Source organism: Liolophura sinensis, chromosome 1 (genome assembly GCF_032854445.1).
Source record: "Liolophura sinensis isolate JHLJ2023 chromosome 1, CUHK_Ljap_v2, whole genome shotgun sequence".
Taxonomy (NCBI): Eukaryota; Metazoa; Mollusca; class Polyplacophora; order Chitonida; family Chitonidae; genus Liolophura; species Liolophura sinensis.
In genome coordinates, this window is record NC_088295.1 from 55,229,681 (window position 1) to 55,249,287 (window position 19,607).

General features: G+C 38.4%; 1 protein-coding gene across 3 annotated transcripts in view; it reads right to left on the bottom strand.

Annotated features, from left to right (window-relative positions):
- Positions 1-522: 522 nt before the first annotated feature.
- The window catches only part of LOC135476895 (tubby-related protein 3-like), a 45,175-nt gene continuing 26,090 nt past the window's right edge, over positions 523-19,607 (bottom strand). For 2 of the 3 annotated variants that reach the window (XM_064757058.1, XM_064757043.1), the window contains exons 4-14: positions 19,005-19,164; positions 18,253-18,390; positions 16,849-16,896; positions 5,710-5,873; positions 5,247-5,450; positions 4,643-4,755; positions 3,983-4,091; positions 3,563-3,661; positions 3,021-3,108; positions 1,866-1,949; positions 523-1,580 (exon numbers count right to left, since the gene is read on the bottom strand). In XM_064757058.1, coding sequence (XP_064613128.1) covers positions 1,447-1,580; positions 1,866-1,949; positions 3,021-3,108; positions 3,563-3,661; positions 3,983-4,091; positions 4,643-4,755; positions 5,247-5,450; positions 5,710-5,873; positions 16,849-16,896; positions 18,253-18,390; positions 19,005-19,164 — 1,341 coding nt within the window. In that variant the 3' untranslated portion in view covers positions 523-1,446. The remainder of the gene's footprint in view (positions 1,581-1,865; positions 1,950-3,020; positions 3,109-3,562; positions 3,662-3,982; positions 4,092-4,642; positions 4,756-5,246; positions 5,451-5,709; positions 5,874-16,848; positions 16,897-18,252; positions 18,391-19,004; positions 19,165-19,607) is intronic. The other variant, XM_064757051.1, reaches the window with a different exon arrangement.

Consider the following 19,607-nt stretch of genomic DNA (forward strand, 5'->3'; position numbering starts at 1 on the left):
GAGTCAAGACACAGGCATATACATGATAATGAGCAAGTTTTAAGAAACAGTGATCAAACATTTCAGAGCTACTATAATTTTGTCCATCTACCAGGAGACGCATTAAAAGCACAGAAAAACACAAGCATTATATGTCACAGAAAAGACAATTGAACACTGTCCTGTAACACAGTTTGATTGATGTCTTTTGATTTTTTTCAACTGAATTTCAAATGTGATTAAAACATTGGATTCTACAGTGGCTTTTTCGGTCCGCACTATGACCAGTCACGTCACATCTGTTTTTTTCCACTCAATACACACAGACTGCTAGACTTCTGCATTAACAATGCATATAAATGTACAACTATGGATGTGTTTAACAAAAGCTTCTTAAAACAAATTACATGTATTTCAAGCAGAAATATGATGTCATTAATACTCACTGGGTTCCAATGTTTTAAAAGCATTTCACTCAGAAAAATTCTCAAAACAAAAAAACAAAAAAAAAAAAATCAAAATCAAATAAACTATTTTCCTGGAGAGTGTGTAATGGTCTTTCATCTGCAATATATGTCATTCTAGCATTTTCTTTGCCTTTAATGCCAATCAGCCATTTCTATCACATGACATTGCCTGTTATAATCCATATTTTCCTCAACCTAACTTCACAGAAACTTTGCTAATCTCCTCTTGCCACACGTTTCTTGTTAATCTGGTGGCTTCAAGTCCTGTTGACCTATACAGCCCCATTTACAAAAAAAATGTTGCAATGAAACAGACTCACAAAGTTTTATAAAGGTGGACCCAGATCAGTCCAAGGGTGTGTACACCCAAGTCCTCTTGTAGTACATCTTTCAAACATTCAAAACTTCTTGAGACAATTCCCCTGTGAGGTAACACCTTGGACCATTCCTCGAGACACTGCCTTAGTGATGATTCTTTCAGCAAATATCAATCTCATTCTGATGGACATTGCACCAAAAGGGGTTCTTCTGGAGATGCATCTGTTCTTCACGCATAAACGTTCTTCACACATAAACGTTCTTCACACATAAACGTTCTTCAATCTTTTTATCCGCTTCTCTACTGACGCATCTGTTCTTCATAAAGAAATGCTCTACAGGCATTGTGAATCTAATCCTGGACTACAGATTAGTTGAACAGGCTCATACAGACACAAACTCTGACCGTCTTTCCATATTCCCAAACAAACTGCGCTACTGGATGAACAAAATTCTCTATCCATCCTTCTTCAAGCCAAAACAGACTTAGTTCAATTTGTTTAGTGTCTCAAAAATGTTCACACAGAAGCGCACAGGGCTTCAGTGTAAAGTAAACCAGTGATTCCCCAGTAAAGAAAAATGGAGCCATGGAACAATTAAAGAAAGGAGGGACTAGCCAAACATGCTGAAGAAACGTTGTTACTGTTCATGGGATGAAAACAAAGAGCTGCCAAGACAGAGTTTATTCACAAGCCAGTTTACTGTCAAAACTGCTAAGTGCTATTCCGAATGCTTGTAAAGCGCACATAGGATAATTGAAATCCATGGTAAATACATCCTCCGATACACGGCCGAACTGCATCACAATGTAATCCACTGTAAGAGAGAGAAGGAAAAAAAGAACACAATTATTAAAAAAACAGGAATACAACGATAAGATTTCTATAATCTTGGTGGGATAATTAACATTCCTAACAACAAAAAGGAGAAACTCTTGTACTTAGCTGAGGAGGTAGGCATCTTTGTGTAAAAATTTATCACAACGACAAGGTGGAAAATCTAAAACAGTCTAAAAGCCAAAATAACGTGCCAAACTGATAGGACCATTGTATGTTTACTACCAGAAGATTGTGCGTATTATACAGTTATCCATTGTCTTACCATCATTATCATGTACTATCTGGAAATTCTTGACTGAAGCTTGTGTCACTCTGCCATGAAAGTTAAGTACATAGGACTGGGTGTCTGAAAAGCACAAACAAACAATTCAAAATTATTAGAATATAAAATTAAATTTTTGTGTATAATCTCGAGTCAAATTAAAAGTATATAATTTTATGAAAGCAACAAATGAGTATGGCACAAATGATGACACTGAATCTCGCCCAATTCCTTGAAATGTATCCTTTTCAAAGTTCTGGAGGATCATAAGGAAACATAGTTTGTTTGTCACCTCCACTTTTGCCAAATGATACTTCATGCAACAAGACATCACTACAAATTTCTGATAAAATTGTGCTCTAGAATGCTTCTGACATATTCTGGCAAAACTGCCTCGTTTCACATTATATCTGTTTCGTTGGAGACCACACCAGAAACCCTTTCAAACTGTATGTAAACCACCAAACAATTTTGTTTCTGAAAGAGACGCTGTTGTTACACCCATTAGATTGTGCCAGACATTATGAGCCTTTTTGGGCCTTAGAGTCAGTTACGTACTGCAAGGCATACTTTATATAATTAAAACTTCTGCAGGTATCTGCATTTGATCAAAATCAAACAATATATAGAGCAGTGATTTCACAAATACCAAAGCATGACAAACAGACAGAACCAAATTAACAGCTGAAGCATGGGATAAAAATTCAATCTGGTGTCTCTAGAAGCTGGAGTAGCTGTGTATTAAAGCAGGTCATGAGGCAATGACTGCCGGATGTATTAAACCAGGTAATGAGGCAATGACTGCTGAATGTATTAAACCAGGTGATGAGGCAATGACTGCTGAATGTATTAAACCCGGTCATGAGGCAATGACTGCTGAAAGTATTAAACCAGGTGATGAGGCAATGACTGCTGAATGTATTAAACCAGGTAATGAGGCAATGACTGCTGAATGTATTAAACCAGGTAATGAGGCAATGACTGCTGAATGTATTAAACCAGGTCATGAGGCAATGACTGCTGAATGTATTAAACCAGGTCATGAGGCAATGACTGCTGAATGTATTAAACCAGGTAATGAGGCAATGACTGCTGAATGTATTAAACCAGGTAATGAGGCAATGACTGCTGAATGGCAGGCTGTCTCTAACTCACCATCATTCCACACCGGTGTTTTGTTATGTAGCTCCAGTAAATTCTCCATTTGTTTCCTCTTCCACCTCTCAATAAGACCATCATGATCCTGAAACAAAACACGAGCAGTCGGTTTTAGTCACTGGTTTGGAAATGTAATCATGTTTTATTTACATTTTACTAGGCAGCAGCTAAGAGATAGGCTCACAAGTGTTTAGTCAACAACAATGTACCCAAATGCGTCCAAACAAATCATGAATTACATCCTATCTATCAAAAGCAACTTTGTGCTTGCTAAGCAGAATCTGGCTTGTCACTAAAACCTTTGTTTCTAAGCAAAAAAGTGTAAAGTAGAATTATGGTAATTTTGATATTACATGAAGCAATCTTCCCCCGGGCTCTCCCTGGTTTCCTCCCATCATAGTGCTGGCCGCCATTGTATAAGTGAAATATTCTTGAGTACGGCATAAATAAATAATATATAAAAGTGAAATAAACTAGAATATCCAAGCAAAATATAGCAACATGCCAAGATCTTTGCTCTGAACATGAAGATAACTTACATTGCGTGGTCGGATTTCCACTCGTTCATGATCTAAGTTCATACCCGGAATGATAACTGTCATTTTACGAGGACCTTTGAATCCCAGGACATTTGTTTCCTGTATGAAGAACAGAACACATCACTTTAACAACAACAATACTATGCATCCTTTCAAAATTGTTAGCACTTGGTTTTCACTTGTGTTATCTCCAGCCATTGCAGAGAAGTTGCTTTACTATATAGAATGTACTGAAACTACGCAATTTCTCAATTTTACAGCTTCATAGAATGAAGACTTCAATATCCCCTTTCGGTGCTGCCCAATTAAAATAGTCATGCAATAGGTCAATAATGACGTGTTACCAAGAAATAGATCACTAGCTAAAGGTTATCTTATATATTACTGGATCACTGCATGTCTTACCGCAAATATACTTACATAGGCTATACCGACAAGCTCCCTTCGTACATTTGTTCCATCTCCAACAGGTTTTTTGGGGTTGTCACCTTGGTCAAACAACGTGAACTGAGTGCCAAGTAAATTTGATCTGAGAACAGAGAAAATATCTCTTTAACACTAACTTGATGGAGAGAATGAAGAACAGAGCATGGGATAATGCTGTGTCTATATACAAACATCTGGGTTCAATTCCATAAAGCAATTTCTTATATGTCAAAATGTAAAAGATTTAAAAAAAAAGACAGTGATGTCCTGTCTGTGGCAGCAAATGTTCAATTTTTTTTCATATTGTCTTAACACAATTAAATGTTCCAAATTTTAACTTCAGCAGTGAGACCATACATAAGTGGTTAAGTCACATTTCAAACATAGAATTAAGTCAAAACTGTACAGTCATGTCAGGCTAAAAAATTTTATATACACTATCAATGGTGTAACGCAACAAATTTACACACCACCAGTCAAATTTCCTTTTCGTTCATTTTTTAATTATTGGAAGAAACAAATTTCTTTGGTTTCAAGACATTTCATGTAAAAAAAAAATGAAAACAGGACACCAGTAAATTAATAAGAATGCTTCTGTCCAAAGTAATGTTACAAACACACCACTCACAGGGTAGCAGATTTATCTCCCCTTACCTTAGTTTGCCGATGTAAGATTCGCCTCCCCTGGACAGATCTGTGGGGTCTGTAGAGATAAGGTAATTTGAAGTAGCGCTCTTCTTACGCTTTCTCCCTGCTAACAAGAATATCTGCAAACAAGAAAATTAGAATCACAAAATTTTCAACTGGATATCTGAAATGGAGAGTACAGAAAAGACTGCGTCTATTTAAAACTATACCGGTACACTGAATAGCTGAAGGAAAGTGTGTATGTGATGGTCATGCTTCATAGAACACCGACTTAATGTAATGGGTATGAATAACTGAGCTCCCTGCCTAAACAATAAACTGATACAGAAATTAAGTGACATTAATTCCTGTTAGACAGATATGTCTGAATCAACACTCATTAAGATTCCAGCCTGCATTTACAATATCCTATTAAACCAGATAACTTTTTTATTACCACTTTTGTTTTGTCATCACCAAGAAAATGTTTTCCAGCACTTTCAAGGATCACTGAGTTTAAGCACAAACATTTGTGTTGAGATTAATGTATTTATAGATTATTTATTAGTGTATTTCGCACATAAAGCAAAGTATGATATTTCCCAATGAAAAATCAAATCTTTCTTCTTACCTTTCTGCCATCGTCTCTCTCAACATGAAGGTAATAGGTGGGGTAGACATTGCGGTCAATGCCCTTCTTGTCACGGGTAATGCGACACTTCATGGTGGAACCCTGAGGGGCTGGACGCAGCACAAATTCGTCCAGATTCTCTGTGGCATCGGGTGTGAAGGCGCGGCCCATTGCCCCAGCTCCAGGTAAGGCATCTCTGACCTCCTAAAACATAGCCACAAGTAGCCTGGGTTAGCAGGGACATTAACACACATATACTTTTTGCAAAACATTATTATGGAGAGAAAAATGGACTGTTTCTGAATAGACAGGTTCTTTATTCTAAATATACTACTACAAAAATGTGAATAAATAAAGAATATAGTTAGGCTATCCACAACATGTCCACAATGCCGGGGTCTGGTCTAATGCACTACCTGTTCTTAGAAAGATGCACGGGCAGAAAAACTGCTAAATATCTCACCTGGTCTGTGGGCTGGTCACCACGGGTGGGGTAAGATGCCTGGCCTGAGGGAAGTGGGGACGGGGGAGGCTGTGGAGCGATGGGCACGCTCACATCGTCCACATCGTCATACTCCTGGTTCAACATGCTGGGTGCATTGTGCTGTCTGTTGTACGTGTCAGAGTCTGAAACAACCCAGCAATATTTTCAGTAACAAGACTGAGATACTGCACCTATAGTCCTGAAACTAAATATACATGTGCAGCGCTAGGACTAGACACATGTACATGTACACTACAGGCCTCATTAGCATATAGTGTTGTATATATAGATATATATATAAACTCAAGCCCGAGTTTTACCAGGTAACTTTGTCATTAGCACATACTGCATACGTATTTATTCATAAATAACAAATTTGTCATCTGATGAGCCCCTGCGTTCTTTCTGAAGTCACTTGTTAGGATGGTTATCAGGGCACTGGGTTTATTTACTCTGTAATACAAAGGTTTTACTGTGTCTGCTGACACCATATGCTGTTGGGAGTTGTTAACTGGGACCAGGTGTCCGACATACATGTACCTGTGCTGCACACAGGTTTGGTTTTCATTTTCATTTATTCACCATAACTCTTGATACACTTACAGAGATACACATTTGGAATACTACTGGTGGGTTTATCATGAGGTTGACTGTCCTTCGTGTACAATGTACATGAATGTCTCCACCTCAATCCATTCACAATATGTCCCACACAATAATACACTGATGTAATTACTCATGTCCACATTACACAATTTGGAATGATATATACAGACAGCCTTGAATGCAGGACCTGTGTGCCAAAATACATTTGGTATACAACTGCTGTCTGGAACCAAACCACACTGCATCTAGTAAACAGGATTAGTTTATCGTGCCATTTTTCCCTGGTCTTTTGGATACACTAAGCCTTTTTGCTTAAAATATATTCTTGCATATTGAGTGAAAATCTAATCCAATAAAAAAAAATCAATAGCTTGCATCACAAGCTTGTCTGAATTAATTACATGTCACTAACAGAAATAAAATTTTATAAAAACAGAATGACTGAAAAACAAGTTTGTAGAATTCAAAACGAAGGCAAAACAGGTTAACAAAGCCTATAAATATTTCACAATGAATAAAAATGTAAAATAAAGGCAAATGAAGTAAAAACAAAACAAAGCAAATTCCACAAAATAAACCCAGTGAAATCTGACATCTGCTACATACATTGAATATGATGACTCAGCCATTCCACGCCCACTTTACATACAAATTACACATGTAACTAGTTTTGATTTGGATATACTTGTGTATGTGTAATCTTGCATTTGTGTGTGTGACATTACCTCAAACACACAGCAATGTATAAACTGCAATACTGCAGCATTTTATGTAAAAATATCAAACACCTCTCGATTCAAAACCAAACGGCCAAAAGCTGAACTTGAACAAGTTTTCAGAATCTATACATAGAATCTAAACTGAAATTCTATATGTACATTTTAGGTGTACCATGCTCACAATAAGCGCTTTCCCTTGCAAGGGCTTCCCTTAGAACGACACCTTATCAAGAAATCAGAAATTCATCATTTATGATTGGCTATAAATACACAGTCAGTCTGACGGATATAATTATACCAAACATCAGTTTTCACACAGCATCCTGTATGAGGTACGTTACAACTGTATCGCTAAACTTGAGCGCACAATTCCCAGCAAACAACTCTCTATAGAAGCTTTGAGCAGAGACAAGAAGCTCTATAAAATGCTCTGCCTGCTGTCAAATTTTTATGCTTTAACATATGTCATTCATTTTGACAGCGACTTTTTTCCAGAATGTCACAGCCATTTGCCAACAATAAAGCTTCACTTGATCTTCATCTTTTGCTCCTATAGTTAAGGCCAGAACATTGCCAAATGTACATACTCATGGTGACCTAATGTAGGAATGTACAGCTCACAGCACTATTAAGATGGGTTCAGTACAGGAAACCACCTTCATCTGACTCATTAATGACCGATGCACATCAAATTTTAGATTCAATGAAAAATATAAACCATCCTGAAAAAGGCAAATTCTTTGACGTGAAGAAAACAAGGACCAAGGTTTCATCTTGAAATGAATGTTCTAATCTTAGATGTACTGTTATATTACATAGCTATGGCTAAGCTCAGGGGCCCATTTCACACAAAAAACAATGCCTAAGTTCAGGGGCCTATTTCACACAAAAAACAATGCCTAAGTTCAAGGGCCCATTTCACACCAAAAAAAAAACAATGCCTAAGCTTAGGGCTCCATTTCACACAAAAAACAATGCCTAGGCTTAGGGGCCCATTTCACACTTTGACCATGTTATGAGTCTCAGTTTAGAAAGTTTATACATTGATAGGAGAAAAACATAAATTTCCATTTTCCAGAGCAGGATAGTCTTTCTAAAGTCAGAAATCATAGTCTTTCTAAAGTCACAAACTATCAAAACGCATCCACCTTTGTTGTTTTGCCTAAACTTTCAGTTGAGTTACCTTCATTTGTTTACGTTTTGTGTCAAAAAATGAAAAAAAAGAAGAAATTAGTGGTTTTTTTTGACCTGTTATTTATAGCAAGGAATTTAACGTATTTGTACACTGAAGATAATTCAAAATTATTATCACTGATTCAACCAATCACACTGCAGAAGAGCCCCAACATAGCCGGCTACGGCAAGCTTTAGACAGTTCTACTTTGGTGAAATGGTTTAGCACCTGTTTGACGCAGCCTTCTTACTACAGCCTGCTTATGGTAGTCGGCTGAATGAACACTTGCAGACTTTAACATGTAATTAACACTCTGACGTGCCGTACTTAATTACCAGTTGGCTTTGTAAGCAATTAGACCTCCAGGTGCACAGGAGAGTATTATATATGTGCAAGTCAAACTGACCTACATGTAGGTCACATCACTTCACTTATAGAACCAGTTCTAAACCAGCTTCATGTTTTTCTGTTTTTAGGGTACAGATATATGTACATAAATTTCAATCAATCTCCTAATTTCTCAATTCAGTCCATCTTACAATGTGGTAATTTGAAACTTGCCTGCTCAAACTTGTTTTTTAATCTGCGATACAATGTGAGACTTTCCCAAGTATAAATATTTACATTAAAAAAAAAACAAAAAAAACAAAAAACTATTAAACACTGATATATACTTTCATGAGACACCTCATCGGCATATAAAACTGATGCTATTAAATCTTGTTCATAGGCTATTTATATGAAGTTGACAATTCTAGTTGGGGCCTCTGTCACTCAGTTGGTTAGCGCGCTAGGGCAGTGTTATGACCCAGGAACCTCTCACCAATGCAGTCACTGTGAGTTCATGCTGGCTTCTTGTCCGGCCGTATGTGGAAAGATTTGCCAGAAACCTGCTGATGGTCATGGGTTTTCCCCAGGCTCTGCCCGGTTTCCTCCCACCATAATGCTGGCCGCCGTTGTATCAGTGAAATATTCTTGAGTACGGCGTAAAACACCAATCAAAACAATCAAACAAATCAAACAAACAATTTTTAGTTGTCTCCCAGATACCTACTGTACATTGCCATCCACAGGCAAGAATCACTGAAGGAGAATCTTGTAAACATTAAACCCGGTCGACCTAAATAAAGAAATTACCTATCTCACATCTCGTCTGTGTTTTACACCACATCCAACATCACTTCGGGCCTGGCTGTGAGCTTTCAGGTTAGCAGTATAGAAAATTTACGACGAGTCTTTAAGCCTAATGAACCAGATCAAATGGGATGGCATTTCCTTCATTTGATACTGGTGGACAAATTTAGTCCCTCAACCAAGACCTCTTCTATTCTGCCAGAGATAAAAGCCTTGGATGAGACAGGCAGCTAGCGGAAATGCTACCCAAAGTCTAAGCGATGATCTCTTTGCCTTTAGTTAACCAACTCTATCCTGTGATATGCAGAGCTAGGCTAAACATTAAACCAGCCTATTATTGGTGAAAACGTAATAAAAACAAGTACATCTAAACCAATGGCTACATGAAAACAGTATTTGAGAAGCAATGCTTTAGAACGTCATGTCACGACAATACGGTAAGTATAAAGGCCTTAATAGCATGCAGGGTCCATCAATGAAATGGTGCACATAACTACAGCAAAAACTTAGTACTGAAGACTACTGTGTTATTTGTAACATCCCAAGTCATTTTTCTCCGATCTTTAAAAGCCGAAGGAAGAAGCATGGAATTACATGTATAATAAAGTGTCATGATAAACTTTTTAACATTTAATAGCTTCAATGAGCCTTGCTAATGCACATGTAATTCCAATCCCAATGATTAGCTTCTTAGGGGCTCAAACTATTGGGGTTCATTCCATCGGACAAGGGGATATAGATGAGGCAAAAATCATCTCTGCAAGAGTTCTTATAATCATAATGGTGCGGACAAATCATGTTATATACTATATCATAGCTTTCAGCTTCTAGCAGTTGTCATGGTGATCGACTCTCTCTAAGTTAATATTAATCACCCCAGGGGAGCCATGTATCAGAGATTTACATCTGACTGACGGACTAGATGGCCTGGAAAGGATGAATTTTTTTGCGGAGGGGAGGAGGAAAGAGGGATAGGCAAATGAAGCTAAGACTTCCAATGGAGATATAATTTTAGAACTTGTGAGGCTGCCACAAGTTTAATACAGCCTTCAGCTATACATTATGCCTCATGAGAGATCTCTGCATGCATCAGGTCTAAATAACATACAGATCTTTGGTTATAAATGCTACATGTAGTAAATGGAAACCTAACAAAACCATGTCAAGGCTGTGCCACAAAAACAATCTCAGGATATATGAAAATATTATCAAACAGATTTTCAAACCGACTCTTTTGCCTAGGGCCATTACTGGCACACTTAGCTCTATAAATAGTATTTCCGGCTAATGTCTCTGACCAATAAGGGTTCAAATCCAGCTTATGCTGGTTCAAAACAGACGGTCTGACAGGTAACTGAGGAAGGTCAGTGGTTTAACAACCTTGGGGAGAGCTTTACTTCCAACCTAGAACCCGACTGCCATAGTCTGTGAAAAATCCTTCGGTATATCTTTAACACCCTTCAATCAGACAAATTAATAACTTTTTTCTAACAGATCCATATGGCATTTGGGCTAAGATGAACTCTAAATCTAGGTCACAAAAAAAAAAAAAACCCCTGGAAGAAGAAATCGAGCTAACTGTGAACTAATTCAGGGCAATACACTGAATGATCACACAGTTATAACTCCTTTCTAAAAGTGTCTGTCTCGTCTCGATCATCTTTTAACACTGTCATAAAACCACTGTATGCAGGGAGAATAAATCCCTTTGAAAACTAAGGTGAAGACTATGGGAGGAGGGGGTGGGGAGAAGAAACAGCTCCCCTGTGATTAACTCAAACCCTGGAGTACTTGACAGATCTAGGGCTAAAAGTAATCTAGACCAAAGATCTGAAGAGGAAAAAATCAATTTTTCTGGCTCCTCCTGGCTATATCTGGGATAGTTCAGACGGTTAAATCATGTAACTGTCATATCGCACAGACAATATGACTATCATGTTGCCTTCACGGTTTCCTAACTCACCAATAATCAAGAGTCAGTTGAGTCTCCCATTCCAAAGAGCCAGCTCTATTTAAGGAAGCCACTCATTTGACCCTAGATTAAAAGCTTTATACTTTTCCTCAACAAACAGATCCATCAAACCTTTCCATTGTATCAAAATGCACAAGTATGAAAGCACAAAGTGTGAATAAATTCAAGAGAGTTCCAAACTGCTCCAAACTCCGATTCACATTCATATTCCAAGCTGTGTGCCTTTGCTACTGTAGAAAGCCATATCATCTGATGTGCTTGGAGAAAAACAGTTATAGTATTTTTATAAACATATGAACGAGGAAAGATTTCAAAAATTTTAAAAAGCATGAGGTTTCCATACATTCCTTTACACTTGTACAACTAAGTGCCACTATCCAAAAACCCTAATGAATTTAGAATTAAGCCAAACACAAGTGTTTAAAATCTCTTGCCAAGACAGCCAGATCACATTCATACAAATTTCTCTGACAAAAAGTATGTTCTGACTGATCACATGGCAGGCTATTTCTAAGTTTCAGTTTGTAACCATCAACGTCAAGCTACAACATGAAGAGAAAGTTTTCCTAGAAATTCGTGAGCTACATTAAGGCAAAATAACATAATCAAGCACGCGCGTTCAGCTGCTGGCAGAGTTTCACTTTCATAGTCTATTGGTAATGAAGGTGCCCCTTGATCACGGTATAAATACATTAGATACAAAATACACAGGAATCATTAACCATCACTCACAACTCCACTGCATAAATTGTATCTTTCACTTACTCATTTGACATTACTGGAAATACCTGTGATCTCTTAATTACAACATACTGCACATCACAGAGTGTGTTTGAATCCAGTCCTGAAGCTATAGAATACATATATATACCTTGTAAACAGGGTTATCTCATACCCTAGGCAGATTTACCCAACACTGGAACCAGTACTTATACATTATAGGCAAAACCTAAAAGTGACCTGGACATAAGGGAAATATGTACCGTGATTCAGAATTTTGGGAAATTCAACTACATTCAACAGACTGACCAGTGATGCCCAAAATAAAACTGTTTCAAATAGCAGCTTTAAAGTGCTGAACAAGAGGACAAGAGAACTTGATTTACACATTTCACACATATATACAGGATGCTAAGGAAATCTTAGGCATAAGACACAAGTGACCACAAATGTTAGCATGCAGAAAATCAAGTACCCACTGAGTAAAGGCACTAAGTGAAACTGAAAGATTACTCACAGAAAAAATACCGCAGATTCATGTAAAAAAAATAGGACAGCACCACTGTCAGGAGAGTCCAGCTACATGTACATGAGCCATTCAAACCAGGGAGGCCTGTGAGACAAGTCTGTACTGTAGAAAACCAGGAACAGGCACTGACACAAGCAGCCTGGACCCAGAGGGTCTGAGACAGGAGTCAGATATGACAACACCCAGCTGCTGATTATGTCTTGTTATTCTGGTGAGGTGGCAGTGGAAGTAAAGCTGCATGCAACATAACATAGGCTACACCAGCTAACAGAGGGTCAGCAGCAGAGATGAGCAACTTCTCTCATCATCACTGCCAAGATGGAGGGCCTGCTGAGGCTTCCCCCAGCCAATGCTTGAATCCCAACTATCTAGTCACACATTTCTATGGCAACAGGTGCCTTGACCTGTAATTCCCCGAGAAAAACGTGCTGGGGGGTCACAATCTCCCACCATAAGCTCTGTGTTTATTAGACCAGATTAATGTGGCTGCATTAGGCACCCCACCCCTGTAACCCCCGCTTACTCTCCACGACACGTAGAACAGCCATAACTAGCTCTGTGTGATGGCAATTTATCTGCTAATGGCAATGTGGCAAAAATCCTACCAGTACACACTTTCATCATGTATCCAAGAACCAAAAGCCTGTGCCCATGAACCAAAAGCCTGTACCCACAGCTTGATGCAACCTTATACAAGCATGTACTTGAAATTTTGAACCTATCTGACAGGTACTAAATAACGAACGAAACAAATCATGACAGATGCAAAATAATAACTGACAGGAACAAATTTCACATGTTCAAAATAGAAACAATTTTGACAGGTGTGCAGTGGAGACTGTCTTAAATAAATGTCACAGGCGTGAAACGATAACTCTAATGAATAAAATAATATAAAGAAGACTTATAAAATAAGGTTCGACCCAAAAATGTTTTTTTTTGTAGTTTGAAGCCATACCTTTCATTTCAAGTAACCCTTCATTATTAAATATACATCTCCTCATAATATTCCACACTATGAGCTCTCAATAAATCTACGCAAATAGAAAAGAATTTCTCTTCAATAATTAGTAAGACCACAAGTCCATAACTTTTTTTGTTGTTGTTATTTTGTTTTTTTTCCTGTTTATTTTTTATTTTTTTTCCTTAAGTTTAGACCAGAACAAACTACTGGGTATATATCATCCATACCACTCATACACATTGCCTGTAGGAGTTATTTCCCTTTTATAACTACCCAGTACAAGCACTTCCACCTAGTAAGTAACAGAGTGGAGCTAACTGGCTTAGTTCGTAAAATGTCACTTGATTTAGAGCACAAGCCTTACTTCAAGGTTGTGAGCTCTAATCCTGCTTTCGCCCACTTCAATTTATGTCAAAAGCTTTGCCATCGGCTAACTAACTAACCCCTCCGCACCCTGCAAGCCGGAAAGACTCAAGAACAGCTTGAAACAGCTGGCCAATGGCAAATATAGATATTATAATTCAGTATTCTTTCACATTCATCCTCCAAAAACGATGACAAAGGAAAACATTCATCTTGGAGAAAAATAGAACGTTTGGTTGCATGCAAACTGTACCAGAGTTCTGCATGACACAGTGGTGTAAAAAGTCATAGAGATGTTAGTTTACTGGAGGCTGGGAAACCCTAGAGTTACGTGTGGAAGGCTCCAACTGACATCAGAAGTGAATATTGCATGCCACAGTGACGGACAGAAAAGGGGCTGGTGAAATGCTGGCTTGAGTAGCTCATTAAACCAGCGTTAACGGACCTAGCTGTGTCCATGGTGACAGTGAGCTCAGTGATTACTGGTAAATTATCAGCAAAGCACCAGAGAAAGTACATGTATCATAAAAAATACTGATAAGAGAAACTATCAGCAACTATATGAACTCAGTCTGACACAGCTATCCAATCAAATGTAGCAGCAGCACAGGACTGATATATAGCTTCAAAACTGAACAATCATACACGTCAAAAATAATGATTTGGCAAACTTATCTTACTTTATGTGTAGACAGCTTGTTTTCAAAAACAAAAAGTTTTGAAAATGGGCAATTAATCAAACTGCTATCAAAAACATAAATTTCCTCTCCATTGACCTTTGGTCCTAAATTATTTACTTAATATATCTCATTGGTGCCTTACTCTGTAATCAAAAACAAATTAATTACATGAAGATGGTTGTCTGGATTACAGTGGGAGGGAAGCAGGAAAAGCCTGCAGGAAACCACTACCTCTCATGAGGTACCTGAGTAAACCCCCTGGTGTTAGCTGGTGGTCCAAGGCTAGTTATCTGAAACCCCTGGTGTTAGTCAGTAGTCCAAGGCTAGTTATCTGAAACCCCTGTTGTTAGCCAGTAGTCCAAGGCTAGTTATCTGAAACCCCTGGTGTTAGCCAGTGGTCCAAGGCTAGTTATCTGAAACCCCTGGTCTTAGCCAGTAGTCCAAGGCTAGTTATCTGAAACCCCTGGTGTTAGCCAGTGGTCCAAGGCTAGTTATCTGGAGCTGACTCTACCATGCCATTTCAGACGTCGGTCAAAATTTGAAATTCGATTTCAGAGGGTCTTTTAGGAAGTCCCATGAATTATATTTTTTACTCCCACCCCCAAACCCCACTTCCTCCCACATAAATGTTATCTTTACCAGTGTGTTCAAATGTCAACTTCAAGTACATAAGGGGGCCTCCGTGGCTCAGTCGGTTAGCGCGCTAGCCTCTCACCAATGCGGTCGCTGTGAGTTCAAGACCAGCTCATGCTGCCTTCCTCTCCGGCTGTACGTGGGAAGGTCTGGCAGCAACCTGCGGATGGTTATGGGTTTCCCCCGGGCTGTGCCCGGTTTCCACCCACCATAATGCTGGCCGCCGTCGTATAAGTGAAATATTCTTGAGTACGGCGTAAAACACCAATCCAAAAAAAAAAAAAAAAAAAAAATCAAGTACATAAAACTAAGAATTGTGATGTGGTTTGAAATTTAGACTAAAGTCAAAATGGCCTTTGGGAAATGGCCCTTGAACTTAAAAGATCAGTCAAGCCTTCACAGAAGTAAGTTAGGGGCCAATTAAACTTACAGCCCAAAGGTCAGTCTGCCTGAATACACATGTATATATAAATGCATCACTTTCCCTGTTAAATGATATTGTCTCTCCTCATATAAAATACTGACAGTAGAGGAAATCAACATTCCTTAGAGAGTTGAAGTACAGAATACATCACCCAAAAAGCATTAGAAGGTAGACCACAAAGAGAAATAGAGAAAACCAGGTCACCTGGGGAAAAGATCAAAGCTTGGCAACCCGAGGCTGACGAAATAGATAAACCTCGAGAATATTCAGAATCTTAATGATGTGAGGAAAGACAAAAAAACCAATACAAGAAATCGATTTCCTATGTGAGTCTTTCAGCTTAATGTGTGCAAGTTTGACAGCCATAGAGAAAGGGAGAGATACGGACAGTTTTTGATGATCATCATTAGATTTTCACCTGGGCATGATAAATGACAGATACGCAAGCTTGCAAAACCAAAGCATATTGTTAGGAATGTATAAAAGATTCTTACAGAGGAACAAAAAAAAAAAAAAAATCAAACAGGCCCTAAAAAACCAGGCCCTTACAGTTTTCGGCATGAAGGCATGCGTTTAAAATAACTTATACATGTATGCATGCAACAGTAATCAAGAACAGCAATGTATTAAGTTATTAGAGATTTATGCATCACTAGTAAAACTGATTTGTAGCATACCCTTAAACTATCGGATACCACACCATGCCAATTCCAAGAAATGTAATACACATGAATCAATATAGCTGATACGTGCATGTGAGATGGACAAAAATACTGTTTACATGCACAAAGGAGACCAACAGAGTTAAGTTAATACCACTGTGTTGTAAGTCTTAAATGAACAGAATCATTTTGATTTTTGTAGAGCAAAGGAGAAAGGATAAGTCAGTAACACAAATTGGATTCCTACACTCCTAGTTTCCTTTTAGTTCTACAGACAGTCTGGAATGCTGGAGACTAATGACGATGTCTACGCCAACTGATTAAAATTTGATTTGTGACGTCTTCAGACAGCATGACCATCGTGACTTCATCGCCTAATGTAACAGACACATTAAGTCGCAAGGGGCAATCTGGAGAAACAAGACGGGGCCCAGCAGGACAGAGGTGTTAATAGTATGACTCCAAAGTCCGGTTAGTAAGTTTCATGCTTAGGTGTGTGAACAGCATCTAATGAGGTGATCAAAGATTCATGTCTTACCACCATTAGCCTGGGGAGATCTCGGCTTCTTTTTACCATTTTCCTTCCCTACATGAACACGACGTTAAGACATTTATATCAAGGTTGCTGATATGATTATAAACAAGGGTCAGAGAAAATGTCACCAGAGTAAAGTTTTTATCAGCAAGGAGTGGTAGCGCCATAAAAGATGGGCCTGAGAAAATGTGATGACATATTATTGATAATGGATTGTGGAAGAAAACAAGGAGGCAGAGACACATAAAACGAGTGCTAGATTAAGAAAATAACCAAAACTCTTCTGACCATGAGCTTAGATCACAGTGATGTACATCATACACACATACACAACACTTGCCAGGAAGACATGGTAATAACCACAGCTTCTCCGCACATCTGTTTGCATGTGTTCAATGTTACACTCAGTTACCTCCCTTATCCAAGGGTAACTATTCATGAGCTATTTAAAATTTAGACATGATTCTTCATTTTTTTTACACGTCTTTGTGTAATAGATGTACCTTCCTATAAGATCTCTTTATTTTGTGGGGATTTTGTGAGAATATGAGAGAATAGGGATCTGACTTGCCACTATCTTAGATACTTGGTGAGACTGTTACAGAATAGGGATCTGATATGTTGACACTGCAGGATTTTGTGAGACTGTTACAGAATAGGGATCTGATATGTTGACACTGCAGGATTTTGTGAGACTGTTACAGAATAGGGATCAGCCTACTGATATCATGGGTATTTTGTGAGATAGTAAATCTGGGATCAGACCTGTTGATAATGTATGTATTTTGGGAGAATGTTAGAGAATAGGGACCTGGTCTGTTGATATTGTGAGTATTTTGTGAGAATGTAATAGAATGGGGATCTGACCTGTTGATATTGTGCGTATTTTGTCAGAGATTGAATGTGAGATCTGACCTGCTGATATTGTGCGTATTTTGTCAGAGATTGAATGTGAGATCTGACCTGCTGATATTGTGCGCATTTTGTCAGAGACTGAATTTGAGATCTGACCTGTTGATAATGTGGGTATTTTGTGAGAGATTGAATTTGAGATCTGACCTGTTGATAATGTGGGTATTTTGTGAGAATGTAATAGAATGGGGATCTGACCTGCTGATATTGTGCGTATTTTGTCAGAGATTGAATTTGAGATCTGACCTGCTGATATTGTGCGTATTTTGTCAGAGATTGAATTTGAGATCTGACCTGCTGATATTGTGCGTATTTTATGAGAGATTGAATGTGAGATCTGACCTGTTGATAATGTGGGTATTTTGTGAGAATGTAACAGAATGGGGATCTGACCTGCTGATATCGTGGGTATTTTGTGAGAATGTAACAGAATGGGGATCTGACTTGCTGATAATGTGGGTATTTTGTGAGAATGTAACAGAATTGGGATCTGACCTGCTGATATCGTGGGTATGTCACTATCACTGTCGCTGAAGTCCTTTGACTCTCCTGACGTCACATTCACCACCTGAACCATAGTGGTGGAGTTATCTGAGCCACTGAGATCTAAGTTGCCGGCGGGACCATCATATGCTGAAACCATAACCGAATTCACAACACTATGAAAATCTAAGGAACTACAACACAGGTGCTACTTAACAAAATACAGTCATTAACCCCAGTTTTGTAACAATATTTCAACAGGACTATTTAAAGCATAGGGATCCCAGTTAACAGGATTAAAGTTTATCTGAGGTAAAATCATCCCTATGACCAAGTTACTCAGTTTGCCCCATTCTGAGAGTTTCTGTGGATCTAGGTGTTTGGAGCTTTATGCCAATGGTCAAATGATAAGTATATCTTAATGGAAATTCTAAGTTTCACAACCAAAAGTAATATTTAGATGTGGCCTTCAAAAATGCACTTTCTTTGGTTTGATTTTAGGGCAAATACAGTACTTTCAATGTCATAGAAAAAAACTGCACTCTTGGATTTGATTTTAACAACCCAATAAGTATTCATTACACTGAAATTACACATTTAACAAACATGGTTTTGGGCACTGTCTGATCCCTCACATTTACCAAGCACATACAGAACTGCTTGAGCTCAATGGCATCTGAGGGATACACATTTCATACATGGCCAACAACAACAACGTAATAACCAAAGTGTAACATTAGGAAATGTGAAGCAGTAGCGCATACCAAAGTTGGTTGGCGTTGTTGGTTTGGGGTTTGATGTCATTAGCGGCCGCGATTCCTCACGGTTTCGTCGGTCTCTCCCAGAGTTTGGACGGTCCACATTTGGCTGCATCATTCCAGATGCCTGTCGTTTCTTCTTGTTTTTGGCTTCAATAAGCCTTCGCTGTAACAAGAGACAAACATGTATAAAGTATCAGAAAATGCACCAACTCAGTGCGAAGTAAATCACACATGAACCAAGCAGTAGTAATGCTCCTGTAATTCCTCAACCTCTTCCACATGAAAGAGCAACTATCAGTGGAATTTATGCATCTTTTTCCATTGCTTTTGATTACAAAACTACACTGGTTAATTTGGTCGATTTCGGTGCTCGACAAAAAGCATAACTTTAGAAGCACACGAAGATTAATGTCATTAGATAATCCTTAAATAAAGACCTTGCAAACACGTGAAGAGATTGAAGAATTATAGTAAATCTTCATTAGTTGAGCTACCTAGAAGGTTTGTTCATACACACCTACATGGGTATACGATCCAAGTAGAATTTTCCCCTAAGTCTGACCCCTATTTTGTAGAATTCTGGAGATGTGACACAAAATCAATGTA